General features: G+C 44.2%; 1 protein-coding gene across 2 annotated transcripts; it reads right to left on the bottom strand.

Annotated features, from left to right (window-relative positions):
- Positions 1 to 2,394: 2,394 nt before the first annotated feature.
- On the bottom strand, positions 2,395 to 25,411 carry mmachc (metabolism of cobalamin associated C). Of its 2 annotated transcripts, none has more exons than XM_085983081.1 (4): positions 25,329 to 25,411; positions 11,118 to 11,312; positions 8,760 to 8,912; positions 2,395 to 2,962 (listed from the first exon to the last, which is right to left on the bottom strand). In XM_085983081.1, exons 1-4 carry the CDS (start codon positions 25,398 to 25,400, stop codon positions 2,618 to 2,620), a joined length of 765 nt encoding a protein of 254 aa, XP_085839207.1. In that variant the 5' UTR covers positions 25,401 to 25,411; the 3' UTR covers positions 2,395 to 2,617. The 2 variants fall into 2 exon arrangements, with proteins under 2 accessions (XP_085839207.1, XP_085839208.1); XM_085983082.1 differs by having other exon boundaries at positions 11,193 to 11,312.

The following is a 25,411-nucleotide window of genomic DNA, read 5'->3' as shown; positions in this document are numbered from 1 at the left end:
TCTCTCTCTGATATGCTGTAAGACATTGTTAACCGGCAGGCACAGTTATTGTGTGCATAGCTCCGATTGGCAATAGCAAAGATTCAGAAGTAGTATTAAGAAAGCAGGTCAGGAAGTGGTAAATTACATCTAACTACGAGAGCTAAGCAGGCAGTGTCAAGGAACAGTGAGGCACATAGTTCAATTGTGAGCAAACTGGTGAATCCGACATACATTTTCTCTCTTCCATGCCTACCAACATGAGACAATCTATTTATACCACTTTTACATCCAGATCGTGCTTGGAGTTGTTTTCATAACAAAATCCTTTTTTATGTGGATGGGTCATTACTCATTCAACTGACTCACAGCTCCCTAGCAGGGAGGGTGGGGAGGGGGTTTCTGCATTCCACTTGCATTGGATATGAACACCCCGCTGGATGTCAACCCAGTATTCAGAGTTCGGAGCTCTCATCTCCACTTGCTCGGGTTGTCTGGAATGGGGCTTGAATCCACAACCTTCTGACCCAGAGGAAGGAATGCTACCACTGAGCCAAGGCTCACTCCTCCAACATATATAGTAAATTAGATAATTTTACAGTAAGTATTGTAGAAGAAAAGCAATTTTTTACCGACAAGAATATGAATAATTTAAAGTGCAGAACTGAACCACAGCAAAATCCCTTAAATAGCAATGCGATGAATCACCTGTTAATCTGTATTTGGCAGTATTGGTAGAGGGAGGATGTTGATGAGACCCCAGAATTTCCCAACTTTGATTAGTGTAATCAGATCTTTTTATGTCTAGCTGAATTAATGAAATAGGTAAGCGGTTCCTCAGTTTAACTTTGCAGCCAAAGAATGGTACACCCACCAATGCGACACTCCCTACGAGAGCAAATCTTCTGACCCAGAGCTGGCAGAGCTACCAACTGAGCCAAGCTGACTCAAAGACAATCTCATTTCAAATATAACAAGTCTTACAAACTCTTAACTTTTGCTTTTAGTAGTTCCCCTCGCATCTCCCCATTTAGCAGACAAGTTGCTCTGCCCGTTTCTATAAGAGGTGTTCAAGAATGGACCAAGCTGTTAGTCCTTCTGATTTTCCCATCCTTCCCATGAGAACGTGTCACTGCCTTTAGAGCCATTCGCAAGTCCAAGATCTGTGGTCAGGTTCTCTCAGCTGCTTGCCCACATTCTGATCGTTGACGATTACCTACGGCACAGGTATTGGTTGTTTGCTTGTACGATAAAAGGCTAAGTAAGTATTAAGCACTACCTGTTTTATTATACCTGATTTTATCATTGTGATTTGGGTTGCTGTTATAGTGTTAGTGCATTTGATTTGGATAGAGCACCCTATCCTGAACTGTTTGCAGTGTCCTCCTTCAAAGGAGGGATGGGCACATTTAGATGCCCTTGATGGGACTGAATAAAAGTACGCTTGTCACACAATGATTCAAATCCTATGTGGAGATATTAGGATGCAAACCCACATATCAACAGTCCCTAGCAGTATGTATGTACGACTCCAATGAGCCATACCAGCTAGTCTCCCTTGAGGAGCAGTGACTTCTAAAATAAAAATACTGCAATAAAAGGGTAAGTGTTAGTCCTGTGGAATGGTACTCCTATTCATGTAAAGTTGCAAATTTCAGATCACAGGAGACATAGAGCTGCTTATGGAAACTAGCTTTTGCTGTGAACATAAATAACAAGAGCTAGGTGTGAGAGCCCAAATTCTAACAGGCATTTAGTCCTCTATAATTTCACAATTTTTCCCTATGGAGTTCACTTTTACAACTTATAAAAAAGGCATGAATTAAAATGTAATATTCAGTGGGAATCTCTGAAGTGACTTCTAAATATAAACATGTATTTAACATTTTCCATTGGTTTACATAATAGTCATGTTTTTCATATTGTATTTGCATTATACATAGACTCATGCATGTACCAGAGTAGTAGTGTATCACTTCCAGGGTCAGTGGTTGAGGCAGAATCTATGTCAACATTCAAGATTAGATTGGATAGCTAGATGAAGGGAAAAGGGATATGGGAACAGGGTGGGTAAATGTGATTAGAACTATTTGCTCACATGGAAGGTAAAAGCTGACATGGACAAATTGGGCCGAATGGCCTGTTTCCATGTTGTGACTTATTTCATATTTATTTCTACGTATTTCCTTCCAAATTATATTTTGAATGAACAACCTTGTATTGCAAGTCCAGAATATAAACAGGCTATCTGATTTCTTCGTTAACAATCTCACTGAAAATCTCTCTTAAAAATAATGTAAAAGGTCATATTTTGTGTTTTGCAGCTGTGCCTAATTATGTTTTCACAATTAATAGAAAAATATATAGCTATAGAAAACTAAATACATAACCATAGAAAATAAAGCCAATGTAGAGAACACTTAAATTTTTTTTATTTTCTTTAAAATTTTTTTAATACATTGGCATAGAAATAAATACGAGTTGAAAACATAACTTATCCCACACACTAATAGAACAACCTCTTTATTCCCTTAATTTATTTATTCAGCACCTAAATAGCGAGTAGCCGCTATGTCGTTTTCCCCTCCACCAATCCCTCACCAAATTATGTAATACAGGCTTCCTGTCAGTGGACAGATTAAAGAGCTCCATGTGTTGTGCTTTGTTGATTTCCTCCAGAAGTCATTAGCGAACAGTCACTTTTCAGTCCAAGTAGTTTTAATCTTTCAGCAGGAGGTGTAGCAAAGTACTGCTTTTGTTCTTCAGAGTACCTCTCCTCTACATCAATGATATCTCTGTAGGTCCAGTCCCGCCAGTGTAAATTAAACCTTTCGAGTAGTTCAATCTTTTTTTCATTTGTTGAAACACAGTCTACAGGCAGCTTCTGCTCAAGGGATGGGATCTGGACATCTGGGAATATCAGGACTCCTCGTATTGCAAACCAGCCTCCATAGCGTGGATGAATGCACACTCCATACATTTTCTATAAAGAAGAGATTTATAATTTTTTTTGTTAAATGCAAGGCATTTATTGATTTCTGCCCTCTTTTGGTCAAAAAGCTAACATGCTGGGCAGATGACCTACTTCCAGACAATGGCATTCTATAAAATGCCCATTGACGGCATACAATGGTGCAACAATATGGCACTCAGTTATTTCTCCCTTCTTGCAGGCTTTTCCCCACAAATGGCATGGTTGAGAACTGGAACTCATTTTGTGGGGAATCATGGACATAAACCTCTTTCCTACTACTTTGTACCACATGTTGGATTCAACATGCTATACCACCATAGGGCTCTTCTATTTTAAGGGCTAGCCCTCTTCATGAATTTCCCTGCCAAGTACAGAATTTTTCCCCGGTGCCAAGTACCATCCTTGGCAGAGATGGCAGCTGACAGGTCATAGGCCTCCAACAATGCCACTCTAACTGTCTGCTAGAAGTTGAAGAGCAGCCTAGGACAATCCCCTAATTTTTCTCCCCTGTAGGGAAGCAACAAGCTTCTGCTCATTCCCATGGCTGAGATTGGCAACTTTGCGTGCAAGGGATCACACGTTTAAACCCATGCCAGTCAGTTCCTTTTAAACAGCTTATTTAGCAATTTCAAAAAGAATACATCACAGCTAGATGGTGTCATTATTGTTTAGAAAGAAATATTTTGGGTGGGAACTACAAGCTGTGTTACCTGAACACCTCACATCTGTAATGGTGATTTATGACTAGTGAGAAATCGTTAGGATGATATGACACTTGCATCTGCTCTGATTAATCTGTTCACTAACCTGATGAGTCGCTACTGTGCTTTTTATGTAAGTTACTTTGTCCCGATAAAGAAAGAACTTGAATTTATATAGTGTTTTTATGACCTCATGTTGTCCCATAGCGCTTCACGACCAATGAAGTACCTTTGAAGTGTACTCACTGTTGTAATGTAGGGCAACACAGCAGCCAATTTGTGCACAGCAAGGTCCTACAAATAATCAGCTAAATGACCAATTTGCTTTAGTGATGTTGGTTGAGGGATAAATGTTGGCCAAATCGCCGGGAGAAGTCCCCTGCTCGTCTTCAAATAGTGGGATTGAGTCTTTTACATCTACCGGATATGTACTCAGTTTAAAGTGTCATCCAAAAGATAATGTTATACAATTCATCAAACCAATAAATGGTTAGGTATTCACTATCTTGTTTAAGATAATTATAGTTTGAAAGGATCTTCGGGAAAATTTGTACTTTCTCCATCCATTCCACAAAACAGTAACTGATTTAATTACAGAGAACGAAAAGTGAAAGTGTCTGAAACAATGCTGTGCCCTAGGAGCTAGCTTTCATAATTACAATGGCACAAACAGTACAAATGTCACACCTGATACAGGATGCCCAGGCTTTTTGTCTTCATGAGCTGCATGGTGTTAAGTCTGTGTGTCCCAGTTATGCTTATTATAAATCACTGGACACAGACCACAAGAATAACTTTTAACAGGTCTTTACTATTCGGAGGTCAGGGCTGAACTGCCCAGCAAATCCCTACGCAACACTTATATACCGGTGTGGTCACCACCGGTATTACAGTATACAGCAGCCAAGAGAAAGTAGTACATCTCTTAAGGTAGTTCTCTTAAGGTGGAACAGGTTACATACACCACACATGGAACCTCAGGGTTCAGAGAATAAGTTTAAATCCACATTCCCATTAATTTGCATACAGCTATATATAGCAAGGCAGCGGGTTTAGGTGGAATGATCCACAGTGTGGAACGAAGACAGTGGAAGAATTAACAAGTGACAGTGCAGCAGATAGATGGGGATGCAAATGCAGTCAGAGTCAGAAAAGTGGAAGATACACAATGGTAAGTGGGGCTAGAAAAGGTTGCAGAGGTGGGGATGGATCTGGTCTTGGAGGAACTCAGAATTACAAAGATTCTGAATTTGATTCAATGGGGAACTAACAGATAAGGACAGGGCTACAAGAACAAGTGGATCAGGATGTGGTTGACAAGAGTTTTGCATGAAGTGCAGTTCATGCAAGGTGGAAATTGGGAGGTGTTGGGTTCTGGGGAAATCGTTAGCATGGCCAATTTGTACGAATAATGGCTCTTTGGACTTGTTGGCTAAATGGAAAAAAAAAACAGCCTATAAGCTGTTGAACAGGCATTTTAGTTCAAATATCCACATTCCACACACCTCTGTCTGCTGGTAAGAAACCCAGGAAAGTGAAATAGACTGCCATCAGCAAGATGACAGAAGAAACATTTTTAAGGTAGTCAGAAACCACAAGGCTAAGACAAAGAAAATTTCCTTATTCAGTATCGCTTAGGCTACCTCAAAACTACAAAAAGAACAAACTGATCTATTCTCAGGAGAGGAGAGGCAATCGTCAAGGAGAGGCAACATGAAGAGCCAGTAGATGAAGAATCACATCTGTACACACTCCATGGCTCCCTCCTCCAGAACAAAATGGTTTGGTCAATCTGCTTTCTGAACTGTATTACATAAGAAATAGGAGCGGGAGTAGGCCAATCGGCCCCTCGAGCCTGCTCCACCATTCAATAAGATCATGGCTGATTTGACCCTAACCGCCAATCTACTATCACAGAACCATCTCCTGAATCTAACAGAATTAGACACATGAAATAGGAGCAGGATCAGGCTACATGGCCCCTGGGCCCGCTCCGCTACCCACAGGGCCATGACCGATCCGAACCTAGACTCATGTCCAAATTCCTGCCCGCTCCCCGTAACCCTTTATTTCTAGGAAACTGTCTATTTCTGTTTTAAATTTATGTAATGATGTAGCTTCTACAGCTTTTTGGGGCAGCATATTCCATGGACCTAGCACCCTCTGAGTGAAGTAGTTCCTCCTCATCTCAGTTTTGAAAGAGCAGCCCCTTATTCTAAGACTATGCCCCCTAGTTCTAGTTTCACCCATCATCGGGAACATCCTCCCCGCATCCACCCGATCCAACCCCTTCACAATCTTATATGTTTCAATAAGATCGCCTCTCATTCTTCTGAACTCCAATGAATAGAGTCCCAATCTACTCAACCTCTCCTCATATGTCCACCCCCTCATCCCCAGTATTAACTGAGTGAACCTTCTTTGTACTGACTCGAGAGCAAGTATGTTTTTTCTTAAGTATGGACACCAAAACTGTATGCAGTATTCCAGGTGCGGTCTCACCAATACCTTGTACAACTGAAGCAATACCTCCCTATTTTTATATGCTATCCCCCTAGCAATGAAAACCAACATTCCATTGGCCTTCTTAATCACTTGCTGCACCTGCATACTAACCTTTTGAGTTTTGTGCACCAGGACCCCCAGATCCCTTTGTACTTCAGTACTTTCCAGTTTCTTGCCATTAAGATAATAACTTGCTCTACGATTTTTCCTGCCAAAGTGCATAACCTCACACTTTCCAGTATTGTATTCCATCTGCCAAATCTCTGCCCACTTACTTAGCCTGTCTATGTCCCCTTGCAGGTTTTTTATGTCCTCCTCACTCACTACTTTCCCTCCCATCTTAGTATCATCTGCAAACTTTGATATGTTACACTCGGTCCCCTCCTCCAAATCGTTAATATAGATTGTAAAGAGTTGGGGACCCAGCACTGACCCCTGTGGAACACCACTAGTTACTGATTGCCAGTCCGAGAATGAACCATTTATCCCAACTCTCTGCCTTCTGTTAGATAGCCAATCCTCTATCCATGCCAGAATATTACCCCCAATCCCATGATTTTTTTTATCTTAAGCAATAATCTTGTGTGGCACCGTGTCAAATGCCTTTTGGAAAGTCTAAATACACTACGTCCACTGGTTCCCCTTTATCCACCCTATATGTTACTTCCTCAAAGAACTCCAGCAAATTTGTCAAACATGACTTCCCCTTCATAAAACCATGCTGACTTTGTCCTATTAAATTATTATCCAAATGTCCTGTTACTGTCTCCTTAATAATGGACTCCAATATTTTACCTACCACAGATGTTAAGCTAACCGGTCTATAGTTTCCAGCCTTCTGTCTACTGCCCTTTTTAAATAAGGGCGTTACATTAGCAATTTTCCAGTCTGCCGGGACCTTTGCTGAGTCCAGGGAGTTTTGGAAAATTATTACCAATGCATCCACAATCCCTACCGCCACTTCCCTCAACACCCTAGGATGTAAGCCATCAGGTTCAGGTGATTTATGCGCCTTGAGTCCCATTATTTTACCGAGTACCACTTCCTTAGTGATTTTGATCGTGTTTAGCTCCTCCCCCCCATAGCCCCCTGTTTGTCCAGTGTTGGGATATTCTTAGTGTCTTCTACTGTAAAGACTGATACAAAATATTCACTCAGTGTTTTTGCCATCTCCATATTTCCCACCATTAATTTCCCGGTCTCATCCTCTAAGGGACCAACATTTACTTTAGCCACCCTTTTTCTTTTTATATAACTATAAAAAACTCTTACTATCTGTTTTTATATTTTTTGCTAATTTACTTTCATAATCTATCTTCCCTTTCTTAATCAATCTTTTTGTTATTTTTTGCTGTCTTTTAAAGTTTTCCCAATCCTCGATCCTCCCACTAGATTTGGCTACCTTATATGCCCTTGTTTTTAGTCGAATACTATCCTTAATTTCTTTACTTAGCCACGGATGGCTGTCTTTTCTTTTACACCCTTTTCTTCTCAGTGGAATATATATTTTTTGGAAGTTGTAAAATAACTCCTTAAATGTACACCACTGATCATGTATCGTCTTACCCTTTAATCTATTTTCCCAATCCACTCTACTCAATTCCACTCTCATACCTTCATAGTCTCCTTTATTCAAGCTTAGCATGCTTGTTTGTGATCCAACCTTTTCACCCTCTAATTGAATATGGAATTCAACCATGTTATGGTCACTCATTCCAAGGGGATCCTTTGCTAGGACATTTTTAATTAATCCTGTCTTGTTACACAGGACCAGATCTAAGGTTGCTTGCCCCCTGGTCGGTTCAGTTACATACTGCTCAAGAAACCCATCCCTAATACACTCAATGAACTCATCCTCAAGGCAGCCCTGCCCAATTTGATTTGTCCAATTTCATTTGTGAGTATTGTTATAACTATGGCTTATTGTCATTCACCATTTAAAGTGCTTAATAATCTTAATATCAGTTTATGTGTTTGTTGTCTCTGCTCAAGCTTAGAACTAGTAATGGGATTATTTCCTTAAAAGATAAAAGATAAACAAAAATAATCCCACAGGATGGAGGCAGGTGTTGTTGCAGAGACTGAAACAGGAAACAGAGGAAGGAAAGGGGCTGAGACGGGAGAAGGAATTAGCAGTTGAGGAGGCCAAGTGGATAGTCCCTATCTTTGAGATGAAAAAAATCTACGAGCTCTTGACATGATATTGTGATGAGTATGGAGAGAATCAAAAGAGGCAGTTTGTCATCAAGAATCTGAATTATCATTGCCCTTTATGATAATCCTGGAGTTGTAGGTGAATTTGGCAGTGGAGAGGCACAGCCTTTGTTAAGCTAACTAGCCAAATCTGGCAGTGAATGACAAGATCCAATCAAATACCAAAAGATGCCAATATGTTCAAAATAATTAATTGTTGTCAACCTGGGATGTGACATGTTATGTGTAGAGTCTAGTAAATGGCCAAATGCAGATTGCAGCTGCAGTTCACAAGACTGCTAAGTTCTTATCTTGTCGGAAATATTTAAAATGGGCAATTCAAAATGTAGCAAAACACAAGTGCTTCTCCCTCTCCTTCACAAGGAGGCAATTGGTCTCGCCCTTACTTTTTCTCCCCAGGGGTTTTTCTGCACATCATTCATCTGGTAATAATAGGCTGCTCCAGCCACATGTGCAGCTGACTGTACCAAAACCTTTGGCCTTCGATTAGGAAGCATCTCAAAGTCATGCATAGCTACAATCCTCTGATCGGAGAAATTCTAAAGCAAGAAAAAGGTTATTGTTCTCTTAACATACAAGTTATAAGGAGCCATAACAATAAATATAAGGATAACATTTTTAAAAAGCAAAAGCTTTATTTAATGATTCACAACATTGCCACTTTAACTGATTACATAAATACTCAATACACTAATGATTGAGATTGCAATGGCACTCTACCAATTAAGCTTGATCTAATCATAGCTGAATCTGCTGCTTCACTCCCTTGCCTACCAAGTCAAACCACCACCCACCCCAACCCCCATCTCTAGTTTGGTTTCTATCTGCCCATGTCCTCTCTGAGCTCAACTGGTCAACAAATCTCACCTTTTTTCTCAATTCCATTCCCACTAAACTCCAAATTTCCTTCCTGGTCATCCATGCTAGCCGATACTATAAATGATTCCTTCTCTTCAAGCAATGTCCCTTTTACTTTCAAAACCCACCCTCTGTCCCGAAAACTGCCATCCCATCTCCAACCTCACTTTCCTCTCAAGTCCTTGAAGATGTGGTCACCTCCAAAATTCGTGCCAATATCTCCTACAACTTACTGTGTGAATCCCTCCAATCAGGTTTCTTCCCCTCTCAGCACCAACCAGTCATGAATAACATTCTGTATGACTATGACCATGGGGCATTATAACCTCATCAACCTTTCTACCTTTGACACTGTGGACCACACTATCCTCCTCCAACAACTCTCTTCTGTTGTCCAGCTCAATTGGACAGCCCTTGCTTGGTTCCACTGTTACTTATGTGATCATAGCCAGAGCATCATTACCTATGGCTTTTCTTCCCATGCCACCCATCTTGAAAGCATTCCAAGGATCTATGGGCCCCTCTTCTTCAGCATCATCCAGATATGGGGTCAGCTTCGACACGTAAAGGTACAACACCCAGCTTTAGCTTTCCACCGCCTCCCTCAACCCCTCCACTAACTCTGCACTGTCAGTCTGCTTGTCCGACATCCAGTCTTTGAGCTGCAATTTCCTTCAGCTAAATGTTGGCAAGACTGAAACCATCATTTTTGGCTCCTCCACAAACCCTATACCCTCACCACTGACTCCATCCCCCTCCACGGCCAGTGGGAATGAAATTTGACTTGGGTGAGAATGCAAAAGTGGGCGGTATCATATTTGTTCACCCATTCTACATCCCGCCAAATCTTCAGTTCCACTGACTTCCATAGAACTGAATATCAAGTGGGGCGTATAACAGGCGGGCGATGCAATACCGCCCGTTTAGCGTTACTGCCCCAGATGAATTTCTATCCCACTATCTCCAAATGAACCAGACTATTTTCAACCTTGGCATTCCATTTGAACTTTCATCCTCATCTCCATCATAAAGACCACTTATCCACCCAATGTCATCCACCTCCACCCTCTGCCACTGAAACCTCAATCTATGCCAGTCACCTCGAGACTCAACTATTCTACCACTCTCTTGGCCCATTTCCCATCCTCCATAAACTTCAGCTCATGCACAACTAGGTTGTTCATATCCTATTCTGCACCAGGTCCTGTCTATAGATCAACCCTGCCCTCTCCTGACTAATCTACATTGGCTCCTGGCACCCACCCCCCCAGCCATGCTTGAATTTTAAAATTGTGATCCTTGAGTTTGAATCCCTCCATGGAATTGCCCCTTCCGATCTCTGTAACCCCACCAGCACTACAATCCTGCCCCCTCTCCCCAAGCTGCCTATTCCCGAGACTCCAACCTTTTGTTCATCTCCCTCCCTCCCTTTGCCCCATCAGTGTCAGAGGTGCTTTCAGCCATCTAGTCCCCATGCTTTAAAATTCCCTTCCTCCTTTAAGAACCACCATAAAACCCACCTATTTGACCAGCTTTTTTTTTGGTCACTTCTCCCAATATCTCCTTTGGTGTAGCACCCATTTTTTTCACCATGCTGGCGCAATATATAAATACAAGTTGTATTGCTGCATCAGGGATTGTGCATAATGTTCAGCAAAAAACACAAAGGATTTAATAAAGATACATCAGCAGTAAAGTAAAAGCTTTAATAAAAGAAATATCAGTAAATTAAAGGCTTCAATAAAATTTTAGCAGCAGTAAATTCTTTACATGATCCTGAAGTGCAAATCATTCCATTATCAACATTTAAAGTTACCACTCCCAATAAATACTGTTTAGTAACTCGATTGGTTCAGAGTTGTAAAATAAAAAAAGTGTTTCTTTACTTTCTTCACAAGTGAAAAATAATGAGCAACACAGTCATCAATAGGGTCCCGGACACTGGATAATTGCTTGCCTACAATGAAAGGTTTGAAGGCTCTCTCAAACATCTGGGGTGTGCTGAGGACAACAATGGCCAAAGTGTCATCTGGGTACTGAAGGTGAAAAGAGGGCCGTATGACAGCATTATACCAACCAATCTGGAAAAAAACACCAAGCAGTCATAAGAAAACCAATAGGAACAAGCAAGGCTGAAGTAAAGCAATGGAAATAATTACTATATATTAAAAAAAAATAGTAAATCAGGTGCACATTTCCTGTGTCACATCACACTTCAGTCACACTTGCAGCTGATTAGCATTTAAGTTTCTCCCACCAGATTCACTCACACACCAACTTAATTTTTATAAAGAGCAACTCATCACAACTTGGCACATTTCCTACATTACAACAGTGATGACACTTCAAAGGTACTTCATTGGCTGTGACGTCCAGAGGCCATGAAAGGTGTTATATAAATACAAGAGTGTTAGCATGCAGGTACAGCAAGCAATTAGGAAGGCAAATGGCATGCTGGCCTTTATTACAAGGGGGTTGGAGTACAAGAGTAAGGAAGTCTTACTACAATTGTACAGGGCCTTGGAGTATTGTGCAGAGTTTTGGTCTCCTTATCTCAAAACACATACTTGCCTCAGAGGCGGTGCAACAAAGGTTCACTAGATTGCTCTCTGGGGTGAGAGGGTTGTCCTATGAGGAGAGATTGAGTAGATGGGCCTATACTCTCAGTTGTTTAGAAGAATGAGAGATGATCTCATTGAAACATACAAGATTCTGAGGGGGGATTGACAGGGTAGATGCTGAGAGGTTGTTTCCCCTGGCTGGAGAGTCTAGAACTAGGGGGGCATAGCCTCAGGATAAGGAGTTGGCCATTTAAGACCGAGATAGAAACATAGAAGATAGGAGCAGAAGTAGGCCATTCGGCCCCTCGAGCCTGCTCCGCCATTTAATGAGATCATGGCTGATCATCCAAATTCCTGCTTTCTCCCCATATCCCTTTAGCCTTAAGAAATATATCTAACTCCTTCTTGAATATATTTAATAAGTTGGCCTCAACTGCCTTCTGTGGTAGAGAATTCCACAGGTTCACCACACTCTGGGTGAAGAAATTCCTCCTCATCTCAGTCCTAAATGGCTTACCCCTTATCGTTAGACTGTGACCCCTGGTTCTGGACTCCCCGACCATCGGGAACATCCTTCCTGCATCTAGTCTGTCTAGTCCTGTTAGAATTTTATAAGTTTCAATGAGATCCCCTCTCATTCTTCTAAACTCTAGCGAATATAAGCCTAATCGACCCAATCTCTCTTCATACGTCATTCCTGTCATCCCAGGTATCAGTCTGGTGAATCTTCGCTGCACTCCCTCCATGGCAAGAACATCCTTCCTCAGATAAGGCGACCAAAACTGCACACAATACTCAAGGTGTGGTCTCACCAAGGCCCTGTACAACTGCAGCAAGACATCCTTGCTCCTGTACTCTAATCCTCTCGCTATGAAGGCCAACATACCATTTGCCTTCTTAACCGCCTGCTGCACCTGCATGCTTACCTTCAGCGACTGGTGCACAAGGACACCCAGGTCTCGTTGCACTTCCCCTTTTCCCAATCTATTGCCGTTCAGATAATAATCTGTCTTCTTGTTTTTGCCACCAAAGTGGATAACCTCGCATTTATGCACATTATACTGCATCTGCCATGCATCTGCCCAATCACTCAACCTGTCCAAATCATATTTGAGTTTCTCTGCATCCTCCTCAGAGCACACATGCCCACCCAGCTTTGTGTCATCTGCAAACTTGGAGATATTACATTTAGTTCCCTCATCTAGATCATTAATATATATTGTGAATAGCTGGGGTCCTAGCACCGATCCTTTCGGTACCCCACTAGTCACTGCCTGCCACTCAGAAAAAGACCCGTTTATTCCAACTCTTTGCTTCCTGTCTGCCAACCAGTTCTCTATCTAAGTCAGTACCTTACCCCCAATCCCATGTGCTTTAACTTGGCAAGCCAATCTCTTATGTGGGGCCTTATCGAAAGCCTTCTGAAAGTCCAAATACACCACATTCACTGGTTCTCCCTTATCTATTCTACCGGTTACATCCTCAAAAAATTCCAGATTAGTCAAGCATGATTTACCATTTGTAAATCCATGTTGACTTTGTCCGATCTTGTCACTGTTTTCCAAGTGCTCTGCTATTACATCTTTTATAATGGACTCTAGCATTTTCCCCACTACCGATGTCCGGCTTACTGGTCTATAATTCCCCGTTTTCTCTCTACCACCTTTTTTAAATAGTGGGGTAACATTAGCTACCCTCCAATCCATGGGAACTATTCCAGAGTCTATAGAATTTTGAAAGATGACCAGCAATACATTTATTTCTAGGGCCATTTCCTTAAGTACCCTAGGATGTAGATTAACAGGCCCTAGGGATTTATCGGCCTTCAATGCCGTCAATTTCCCCAACACCATTTCCCTACAAATACTGATTTTATTCAATTCCTCCCTCTCATTAGATCCTATGTTCCCCGACATCTCTGGAAGATTATTTGTGTCCTCCTTTGTGAAGACAGAGCCAAAGTATGTATTTAATTGGTCTGCCATTTCTTTGTTCCCCATTATAAATTCCCCTGAATCTGACTGCAAGGGACCTACGCTTGACTTCACCAATCTTTTTCTCTTCACATATCTATAGAAGCTTTTACAGTCAGTTTTTATGTTCCCTGCAAGCTTACTCTCATATTCTATTTTCCCACTCTTAAATAATCCCTTTGTCCTCCTTTGCTGAATCCTAAACTGCTCCCAATCCTCAGGTTTGCTGTTTTTTCTGGCCAATTTAGATGTTCTCTCCTTGGATCTTATGCTATCCCTAATTTCCCTTGTTAGCCACGGTTGAGTCACCTTTTTTGTTTTATTTTTATGCCAAACAGGGATGAACAAATTCTGTAGTTCATCCATGCGGTCTTTAAATGTTTGCCATTGCCTATCCACCGTCAACCCTTTAAGTAACGTTCCCCAATCCATCCTAGCCAACTCGCGCCTCATACCATTGTAGTTTCCTTTATTTAAATTCAGGACCCTAGTCTCTGAGTCAACTACTTCATTCTCCATCTTAATGAAGAATTCTATCATATTATGATCGCTCTTCCCCAAGCGGCCTCGCACAAGAACATTGCTAATTAATCCTTTCTCATTACATAATACCCAGTCGAAGATGGCCTGATCTCTAGTTGGTTCCTCGACATATTGGTCCAGGAAACCATCCCGTATACACTCTAGGAATTCCTCTTCCACAGTATTGTTACTAATTTGGTTAGACCAATCTATATGTAGATTAAAGTCACCCATGATAACTGCTGTGCCCTTATTGCACACATCTCTAATTTCCCATTTAATGCCATCCCCAACCTCAGCATTACTGTTTGGGGGTCTGTATACAACTCCCACTAACGTTTTCTGCCCCATGGTATTTCTCAGCTCCACCCATACAGATTCCACATCATCAGAGCTAATATCCTTCCTTACTATTGTGTTAATCTCCTCTTTAACCAGCAATGCTACCCCACCTCCTTTTCCTTTTTGCCTGTCCTTCCTGAATATTGAATACCCCTGGATGTTGAATTCCCAGTCTTGGTCACCCTGGAGCCATGTCTCTGTAATTCCAATGACATCATATCCGTTTACATCTATTTGCACAGCTAATTCATCCTTTACATCTATTTGCGCAGCTAAATGAGGAGGAATTTCTTCACTCAGAGGGTTATGAATCTTTGGAATTCACTACCCCAGAGAGCTGTGGATGATGCGGAGTCATTGAGTATATTTAAGGCAATGATAGATTTTTGGACTCTAGTGGAATCAAGGCATATGGAGATCGGGCGGAAAAGTGGAGTTGAGGTCGAAGGTCAGCCATGATCTTATTGAATGGCAGAGCAGACTCGAGGGGCCGAATGACCTACTCCTGCTCCTGCTCCTAATTATTATGTTCTTAAGCAAGTTCTAAGTTCTTGAAGTTCCAACTGAACAGTAACAGGAATCAAGGCCCAAAATTACTGAAAAACTAAGATTTTGCAAATCTATAACCAAAACAAACAGAATAAAATCTTAAATTAATAAACTCTATTTAAAATACTCATCACTCAAACTGTGTCCTAAGATTCAGAGACCTATTGCTCAGCAGCTGCAGCCTAAATTTACACCACTTTCCCTGGCACCCAGAGTCCTCCCCCACCACTCTATTCCTACATAGGAACAGGAGTAGGCTATTCAGCCCCTCGAGCCTGCTCCACCATTCAATGAGATCATGGCTGATCTGTGACCTAACTCCATATACCCACCTTTGGCCCATATCCTTTGGTTAACAGAAAGTGATCAATCTCCAATTTAAAATTAACAATTGATTTAGCATCAATTGCCATTTGCGGAAGAGTATTCCAAACTTCTACCACCCTTTGTGTGGAGAAGTGTTTCCTAATTTTACTCCTGAAAAGGTCTGGCTCTATTATTTAAGACTATGCTCCCTAGTCCTAGAATCCCCACCCAGTGGAAAATTTCTCTCCATCTACCCTATCTGTTCCTTTCTTGAAAACTTCAATCAAATCACCCCCTAACCTCCTCGTAATTTAACCCTTGGAGTCCGGATATCATTCTGGTAAATCTACGCTGCACTTCCTCCAAGGCCAATATATCCTTCCTAAGATGTGGTGCCAGAACTGCTCACAGTACTCCAGGTGTGGTCTAACCAGGGTTTTGTATAGCTGCAGCATAACTTCTACCCCCTTGTATTCTAGTCATCTAGATATAAAGGCCAGCATTCCATTAGCCTTTTTGATTATTTTCTGTACCTGTTCATGACATTTTAATGATCTATGTACCTGGACCCCCAAGTCTCTTTGGACCTTGATGTGCCAAATAACTGCCTGAATCCATGAGGTTAAAGCTCAAGACTAAAGGCTTTTATTAAGTAAGAACATGGCATCAAGTTAACACAGTCATCACCGACCCAGCCCTTGGTAGAACATTCCAGAAGAGGGGCGGGGCTAGGGAGGAGCATTAGTGGTTACACCAGTGGAACATTCCAGACATTAACAAGTACAACAACAACAACAATACAAATGCCAGAAGCAGTGACAGGATCGGACAAAGTCAACATGGATTTACAAAAGGTAAATCATGCTTGATTAATCTACTGGAATTTTTTGAGGATGTAACTGGTAAAATAGATAAGGGAGAACCAGTGGATGTGGTGTATTTGGATTTTCAGAAGGCTTTCGATAAGGTCCCGCATAAGTGATGCGCTATCAATTACTGCGACAGACTGGAAGTTAAGTGAGTAACAAACAGGCTTTTATTAGCTAAAGAACGAAGGCATGCCTCTAGTGGTCGACCGGTCCTGAATGCCTGGGGGACTGCAGAGCAGCCACCTTCATACCAGGGCATATGGGTGGAGCCAGGGGCGGAGCCAGCTGAGGCATGCACAGACAGGTACAACAATGGGCAAGAGTGAACAACAGTGAAGTGAACAACAGTGGTTTACCACATTCACCCCTTGCTTAAAATGAGTCCGACGGGGTGAAGTGTATTAAAAGTTCGTATAATTGAGTCTTTCTGGGGGTCTTGTATGCCGTCGTGATTGTCGTGGCGACGGCAGAGGTGGTGCAGCTTCCGACACCGAGTCCCGCGTGGGCCAGCGCACTGGCGTGTCGTCCTCTTGGGTGTTGGGTTGGTTGGTGATCAATGGCGGGTCACGGGGCCACGGCGTGCCGTCTACAGGGGCTAGGTATGGGTCCGTTGCCGCCGGTACATTGTGGGTAGCGGTGATGTTGGTTTCAGGGGCCCCCGAGGGTGCGAGGTCTCGTATGGAGACTGTGTCCTCCCGCCCGTCCCGGTACGCAATGTAAGCGTACTGGGGGTTGGCGTGGAGGAGGTCGACCCTCTCGACCAGGGGGTCCGTTTTATGGGTCCTCACGTGTCTTCTCAGTAGGACCGGCCCTGGGGACGTCAGCCATGGCGGTAGCGATGTCCCCGATGTGGACTTCCTTGGGAAGACAAACATTTTCTCGTGAGGGGTGGAGTTAGTGGCAGTGCAGAGCAGTGACCGAATAGAGTGGGCTCACCAGGGGCTGGTGCTAGCTTCGATAATCCCCTCCTTCAGGAGCCGCTCCACCTCAGATTTAATAAAAACTGTCACCAGCGCTGTATCGCCTGCTTTTGGTGGCGATTGGCTTACAGTCTGGGGCGAGGTTGGCGAACAACGGGGGGGGGGGGGGGGAGGGGGGGTGGTGGTGGTGGTGGTGACTTTATGCGTGGAGAGGCTGCAAAAGGTGCGCGGCGGGCGGGCAATTTGAAAACTGCTGGTTGCAGACTGTGAGTGGGGGAAGGGGTCCACCGTACACCATCGTGACACTCTTGGGGTGGCACTGAAAATCCAACCCCAGTAGAACAGCAGCGCAGAGATCGGGTAGGACAAGCAGTTTAAAGTTTCTGTACCCCTCACCAAAAGGGTCACCATGCAGTAGCCGCCGACGTCCGCTGAATGGGACTTGGAGGCCATAGAGACCCGGTGGCGCGCTGGCAGGACTGGGAGAGTGTAACGCCGCACCGTGTCAAGGTGGATAAAGCTCTCTGTGCTCCCGCAGTCGAAAAGACAGGTCGTGGCGCGGCCGTTTACCTTTATGTCCATCATGGACCTGGCTAGTTGGGGAGGTCTAGACTGGTCCAGTGTAACGGAGGCCAGCGTAGGGTCAGGCGCGTCGCTGTAGTCATCAGGTGAGGCGGTGGGTGAGTCAGGGGCCCGTTGCAAAAATGGCGGCCGGAACGGATCACACATGGTCGAGGGCGTCCAAGATGGCGGCGCCCATGATCCACACGTGGCTGGAGGCATCCAAGATGGCAGCATCCAAGATGGCGGCCCACTCGCGGCACTGCTGGAGTATGGGGTAGGTTTAGCCTTGCAGACGCTGGCGTAGTGCCCTTTCTTCCCACAACCAGAGCAGGTAGCGTTTTTCGCCGGGCAGCGCGCTCTGGGGTGTTTGGCTTGGCCACAGAAGTAACACTTCGGGCCCCGGGACATCGCTGCAGAAGTTGGGCCGTTGGCGGGATGTGGCGGGGGTGGCGCGGTGCCGGGTGGCGGTCCTACCGTGTCCCAGGATGGCGGCGCTTGCGCCATCCACGATGCGGCCGCGCGGTCAGGTGAGTAGGCGTCCATATTCCGTTGGGCCACGTCTAGTGAAAGTGCGAGGGCCGTGGCCTTCTTCAGGTCGAGTTCGCCCTGCTCTAACAGTCTCTGCCGGGTGTAGTTGGACCTGAGGCCCGCGACGAAGGCGTCCCGGACAAGTTCCTCCGTGTACACCGCGGCCGACACCTCTTTACATTTGCAGGCCCGGCCGAGCACCTTCAGCGCCCGTAGGTATACCTCCATCGATTCCCCGGGTTGCTGTTTGCGGGACCCCAGGAGGTGTCTGGCGTAAACTTCATTTACCGGGCGTGCGTACTGTTCTTTAAGAAGGTCGAGGGCACCCTCATAGGTAGTCGCATCTTGGATGAGCGAATAAGCTTGGTGGTTCACCTTGGAGGTCAGAATTTTCAGTTTGTCGCCATCGTTTTGAACAGAATCGACAGAGGCTTCTAGGAAAAGTTCAAAGCATCGCAGCCAGTGTGCGAACTTGATAGATGCATCCATCTCTTGAGGGTCTAGTTCCAGGCGTGCTGGTTTGAGGAGTTGCTCCATCGGAAAAAAATTTAGCTAATAAAATTGATGCGCTATCAATTACTGCGAAAGACTGGAAGTTAAGTGAGTAACAAACAGGCTTTTATTAGCTAAAGAACGAAGGCATGCCTCTAGTGGTCGACCGGTCCTGAATGCCTGGGGGACTGCAGAGCAGCCACCTTCATACCAGGGCATATGGGTGGAGCCAGGGGCGGAGCCAGCTGAGGCATGCACAGACAGGTACAACAATGTGCAAGAGTGAACAACAGTGGTTTACCACAATAAGAGATTAGCGTGCAAAATTAAGGCACATGGGATTGGGGGCAAGGTATTGACTTGGATAGAGAACTGGTTGGCGGACAGAAGGCAGAGAGTTGGAATAAACGGGTCGTTTTCCGAGTGGCAGGCAGTGACTAGTGGGGTACCGCAAGGATCGGTCCTAGGACCCCAGCTGTTCACAATATATATTAATGATCTGGACGAGGGAATTGGATGTAATATCTCCAAATTTGCAGACGACACGAAGCTGGGTGGGAGGGTAAGCTGTGAGGAGGATGTCGAGAAACTCCAGTACGATTTGGACAGATTGGGCAGAAACATGGCAAATGCACTATAATCTGGATAAATGTGAGGTTATCCACTTTGGTGGCAAAAACAGGAAGGCAGATTATTATTTGAATGGTAATAGATTGGGAGAAGGGGAAGTGCAAAGAGACCTGGGTGTCTTTGTGCACCAGTCGCTGAAGGTAAGCATGCAGGTGCAGCAGGCGGTTAAGAAGGCAAATGGTATGTTGGCCTTCGTAGCAAGAGGGTTCGAGTACAGGAACAAGGATGTCTTGCTGCAGTTGTACAGGGCCTTGGTGAGACCGCACCTTGAGTATTGTGTGCAGTTTTGGTCGCCTTACCTGAGGAAGGATGTTCTTGCCATGGAAGGAGTGCAGCGAAGATTCACCAGGCTGATACCTGGGATGGCAGGAATGACGTATGAGGAGAGATTGGGTCGATTGGGCTTATACTCACTGGAGTTTAGAAGATTGAGAGGGGATCTCATCAAAACCTAAAATTCTGTCAGGCCTGGACAGACTAGATGCAGGAAGGATGTTTATGATGGCCGGGGAGTCCAGAACCAGGGGTCATAGTCTAAGGATAAGGGGTAAGCCATTTAGGACTGAAATGAGGAGGAATTTCTTCACTCAGAGAGTGGTGAACCTGTGGAATTCTCTACCACAGAAGGCAGTAGGGGCCAATTCATTAAATATATTCAAGAAGGAGTTGGATATGTTTCTTGAGGCTAAAGGGATCAAGGGATATGGGGAGAAAGCAGGGACAGGGTACTGAATTTGGATGATCAGCCATGATCTCATTGAATGGCGGAGCAGGCTCGAAGGGCCTACTCCTGCTCCTATCTTCTATGTTTCTATGTTACAGTTATTTCATCACATTCACCCCCTGCTATAGATTCAGTCTGTCAGGAGGTCTGATAATCCTCTAGGAACGACGTAACTCTTGCTGAGGCTCTTCCCGGAGTACTAACTCCGGTTCATTCGAATTCCCAGAATCATCAGTGTTTTCCACACTGAGGGTTTGTGTCTATGAAGGTCCAATACCACGATTGAAAACTCGACTGAGTCGAACTCTTTGAGCTCCAGCAGGTGCAAGATCTTTAATAGAGACCGTATCCTCTCGCCCATCCGGATATTGAATATACGCATACTGGGGATTCGCATGGAGGAATTGTACTTCCTCCACCAGTGGATCAGTCTTGTGGCCTCTCATGTCTGCGCAACAACACAGGGCCCGTGGTCGTCAACCATGTGGGTAACATTACTCCGTTAGTAGCTTTTCTTGGAAAACTAAACATCCTTTCATGAGGGGTGGCATTCGTCGCTGTACACAAAAGAGACCTTATGGAATCCTGCCTGCCTCGCGACTTCAGAGACAGTACGATAGCCTTCCACACGGTTGCATTTTCTTTCTCGACCTGCCCATTACCACGAGGTTTATAGCTGGTAGTTCTACTCGTTGCAATCCCTTTCGATAGCAAAAACTGTCGCAATTCTTCGCTCATAAAGGAAGAACCCCTATCACTATGTATATAGTTAGGCATGCCAAACAAGGAAAACAGTTGCCAGAGGCATTTAATTACAACAGCACTAGTCACATCCGGACAGGGAATAACAAAAGGGAACCGCCGAGAGTACTCGTCTATAATATTAAGAAAATAGACATTACGGTCGCTTGATGGAAGGGGGCCTTTAAAATCGGAGACTCAAACGCTCAAATGGTCGAGTTGCTTTAATAAGATGAGCTGGCTCGGATGGCTTATAGAAGCGGGGTTTGCATTCAGCACAAACACGACAGGTTCTGGTCATTGTCCGGGCCTCCTCAATAGAGTAGGGTAGATTGTGGGACTTAATGAAGTGGTTCATTCTGGTAACCCCAGGGTGGCAGAGTGCATCGTGGAGACTTTGAAGCTTATCTATACCTAGACTAGCACATACTCTTCGTGACAAAGCATCCGATGGCTCATTAAATATTCCAGGCCTGTACTGAATATCAGTCATATGTTGACAGTTCTATTCGCCATCTTAAAATCTTATCATTTTTGATCTTGCCTCTCTGCTTAGCGTTGAACATAAAGGCCACGGACCGCTGGTCAGTAATGAGCGTAAAACGTTGGCCAGCGAGATAATGTCTCCAATACCTGACTGCTTCGATAATCGCCTGTGCCTCCTTTTCCACTGAAGAATGTCGAACTTCTGGTCCTTGCAATGTACGAGAGAAGAAAGCTACTGGTCTACCAGCTTGGTTAAGAGTTGCTGCCAACGCAAAATCAGATGCATCACTTTCCACTTGAAAAGGGATCTTCTCATCCATGGCACATACCACTGCCTTCTCAATGTCCCGTTTGATATTAAGGAAAGCCTCCTGAGCTTCCGCCGATAGCGGAAAAGACGTCGACTTAATAAGAGGTCGGACTTTATCTGAGTAGTTAGCCACCCACTGGGCATAGTACGAGAAGAATCCCAGACACCTTCTTAAAGCTTTTACAGTGTGAGGTAAAGGTAATTCCTTAAGTGGGCGTAATCTTTCAGGATCTGGCCCGATTACCCCATTCTCCACAACGCAACCAAGAATACACAAACGTGTAGTATTGAAGGTACACTTGTTTTCGTTGTAGGTCAGGTTTAACCTCTTTGCAGTCTCTAGGAACTTCGCAAGATTTTGATCATGCTCCCGTTGGTCGCGCCCACAGATAGTAACATTGTCCAGGTACGGGAATGTTGCTTCCAACGCGTATTCATCCACCATACGATCCATCTCCCGTTGGAAGACGGATACCCCATTTGTCACTCCAAAGGGCACCCTAAGGAATTGGTACAGGCGCCCATTAGCTTCGAAGGCCGTATAAGGTCGGTCTTCTATTTTAATGGGGAGTTGATAGTAGGCAGACTTTAAATCAATGGTGGAGAACACGCGGTACTGAGCTATCTGGTTCACCATCTCAGAAATACGAGGCAAAGGATAGGCGTCTAATTGGGTATACAAGTTTATAGTCTGGCTATAATCGACCACAAGTCTTTTCATTAGTTTTAACCACCACCACCTGGGCACGCCATGGGCTATCACTGTGTTCAATGATTCCCTCCCGTTGAAGCCTGTCCACTTCCTCTTTTATAAATGTTTTATCTTCTGAACTATACCGTCGACTCTTAGTCGCTACAGGTCTACAATTAGGAGCAAGGTTCGCGAACAAAGAAGGCGGACTTACTTTTAAAGTAGAAAGGCCGCAGACTGTGAGTGGAGGCGGAGATCCACCATACTTAAGGGTAACGCTCTCATGCTGACACTGGAAGTCCAAGCCTAAAATTAAGTTCACACACAACTGAGGTAATATGAGGAGTTTAAAGTCCTTATACTCCGTATCCTGAACAGTCAATGTGACTTTACAATATCCAGTTACCTCCGAAGTAAGGGACTTGGACGCCATCACGATTTCACTTCGAGTAGGATACACCTTCAATGAACAGGAGTTAACAAGGTTGGGGTGTATAAAACTTTCAGTACTGCCACAGTCTATCAAACACCCAGTAGGATGACCATTAATCTTGATGTCCATCATAGATTTCGACAAGGAACATGGTATGGTCTGGTCAACCGTAGCCGAGGCTAAAGTAAAACGATGGGTGGCAGCAGAGAAGACATTGGGTACAGGATTACCCTTACATGCTTTACTAAAATGTCCCCGTTTCTTACATTTAAAACAGGTAGCCTCTCTGGCTGGGCATCTTTGCCTGGGGTGTTTAGATTGGCCACAAAAATAACACTTAGACCCATGGGGTACAGCCGCAACAATAGGATTAAGTGGAGGCTCCATTGGTGTTATGGATGCCTCCATACTCGGAACACACGAGGCTGAGAGAGACGCATGGGCTGATGCATACACTTCTAAATTCTTCTGGGCTACATCTAACGATTGAGCAGTAGCGACAACCGTTTTTAAAACTAACGAGTCGTTCTCGAGGAGTCTCTGTCTAATATAATTAGATCGGAGGCCAGATATGAAAGAATCGTGGATGGCTTCTTCCTGATACACTATGGCAGAGACAGCCTTGTAGTTGCAATCCTTAGCCAAAGCCTTAAGGTCCTGCAGGAAATCGTCCAGAGATTCCTCGGGTAATTGCCTGCGAGTAGACAAAAGATACCTGGCGTATACTTCATTAACCGACTTAAAGTACTGGGCCTTAAGGGCTGCGAGGGCCTCTTCATGTGTAGTAATATCTTCAATTATCGAGTAAGTTTGATGACTTACCAAATTGGTTAGAAGACCCAACTTGTTAACTGTCGAATCGACCGATGCGATGAAGTGTTCAAAACATCGAAGCCAATGCGTAAATTTCTTCGACGTGTCTGCCGAATGGGGATCGATATCCAGATGCTCTGGTTTCAAAAATCGATCCATCTTCCAAAAGTTGTTACTTAATAAAATTGATGTGCCAAATAACTGCCTGAATCCATGAGGTTAAAGCTTAAGACTAAAGGCTTTTATTAAGCAAGAACATGGCATCAAGTTAACACAGTCATCACCGACCCAGCCCTTGGTAGAACATTCCAGAAGAGGGGCAGGGCTAGGGAGGAGCATTAGTGGTTACACCGGTGGAACATTCCAGACATTAACAAGTACAACAACAACAATACAAATGCCAGAACACAGTTATTTCATCACAGACCTCCACAGTTTTTAGCCTTTCACCATTTAGAAAGTACCCTGTTCTATCCTTTTTAGGTCCAAAGTGGATGACCTCACATTTGCCTACATTGAAATGCATTTGCCACAGTTTTGCCCATTCACTTAATCTGTTGATATCCTTTTGTAATGTTATGCTTCTATCTACACTGCCACCTATCTTTGTGTCATCGGCAAATTTGGATATATGACTTTCTATGCCATCAGCCAAGTCGTTAATAAATACTATGAATAGTTGAGGCCCCAACACAGATCCCTGCAGGACACCACCAGTCACCTCCTGCCAATTTGAGTACCTGCCCATTATCCCTACTCTCTGGCTCAACCAATTTCCTAACCAGGTCAATAATTTGCCCTCAATTCCATGGGCTTCTACCTTAGGTAACAGTCTCTTATGTGGGACTTTATCAAATGCCTTCTGAAGTCCATATAAATAACATCCATAGACATTGCTCTGTCCACTACTTTAGCTACCTCCTCAAAAAATTCAATCAGGTTTGTCAGACATGACCTACCTTTCACAAATCTATGCTGGCTCTCTCTGATCAACTGAAACTTTGAGGTGTTCAGTCACCCTATCCTTAATTATAGACTCTAGCAATTTTCCAACAACAGATGTTAGGCTAACTGATCTGTAAGTCCCTGGTTTCCCCCTCTCACCATTTTTAAATAGCAGAGTGAGGTGTGTAATTTTCCAATCTACATTATAACAGTGACTACACTTCAGAAGTACTTCATTAACTGCAAAGCACTTTGGGACGTCCTGAGGTCGTGAAAGGCTCTATATAAATATATACAAGTTCTTTCTATTCCTTCCCACCACCCTTACATCCTTCGCCCTCGAAGCACCTGGCTGCTCTCAGCTCAGTTCCAGCATGTCTTCTGCACAGCCCCCTCCAAACGTGTAGTCACATCAGGCAAGTGGCTGAATGGAAGGAAACTGATGTGATTTGTGGGGGTGGAAGGGAAGCGGAGTCAGGTTGCTATGGGGAAACTTTACTCCAGCCCCTGCACCCCCATTCCATCCAGCATCACCCTATATCTCACTGTCACCTTGAATGCTGCTCAGTCTGGACACACACCGCCCGATCTAAATTTAAAACCGGATCAGCAGACAATGCTGCGACACCGGCGTCGGCACGTCCAGACGGCACAGCAAAAAGCTTCAATCCGAGCACGGTAACTCGAGCTATATTTACCAGAAACGGGTCGCACTGGAAGCCGAGCGGACTCAACAACTCGCTCAGCCGCTGCTGGACTGAAGCCGCCATGACCTTCTCGC

This window comes from Somniosus microcephalus, chromosome 3 (assembly GCF_052327205.1).
Source record: "Somniosus microcephalus isolate GS21.2 chromosome 3, FLI_Smic_1.0, whole genome shotgun sequence".
In the NCBI taxonomy this organism is placed as follows: Eukaryota; Metazoa; Chordata; class Chondrichthyes; order Squaliformes; family Somniosidae; genus Somniosus; species Somniosus microcephalus.
Note: the sequence above shows the minus strand (reverse complement) of the source record. Positions and strands in the feature narration are given on the sequence as shown.

Coding starts and splice junctions, on each gene's coding strand:
- mmachc (XM_085983081.1), bottom strand. CDS start 25,400: ATGGCGGCTTCAGTCCAGCAGCGGCTGAGCGAGTTGTTGAGTCCGCTC. Junction 11,313..25,328: donor TCCAGTGCGACCCGTTTCTG/GTAAATATAGCT, acceptor GTTTTTTTCCAG/ATTGGTTGGTATAATGCTGT. Junction 8,913..11,117: donor ATTTTTCACTTGTGAAGAAA/GTAAAGAAACAC, acceptor TTCTTGCTTTAG/AATTTCTCCGATCAGAGGAT.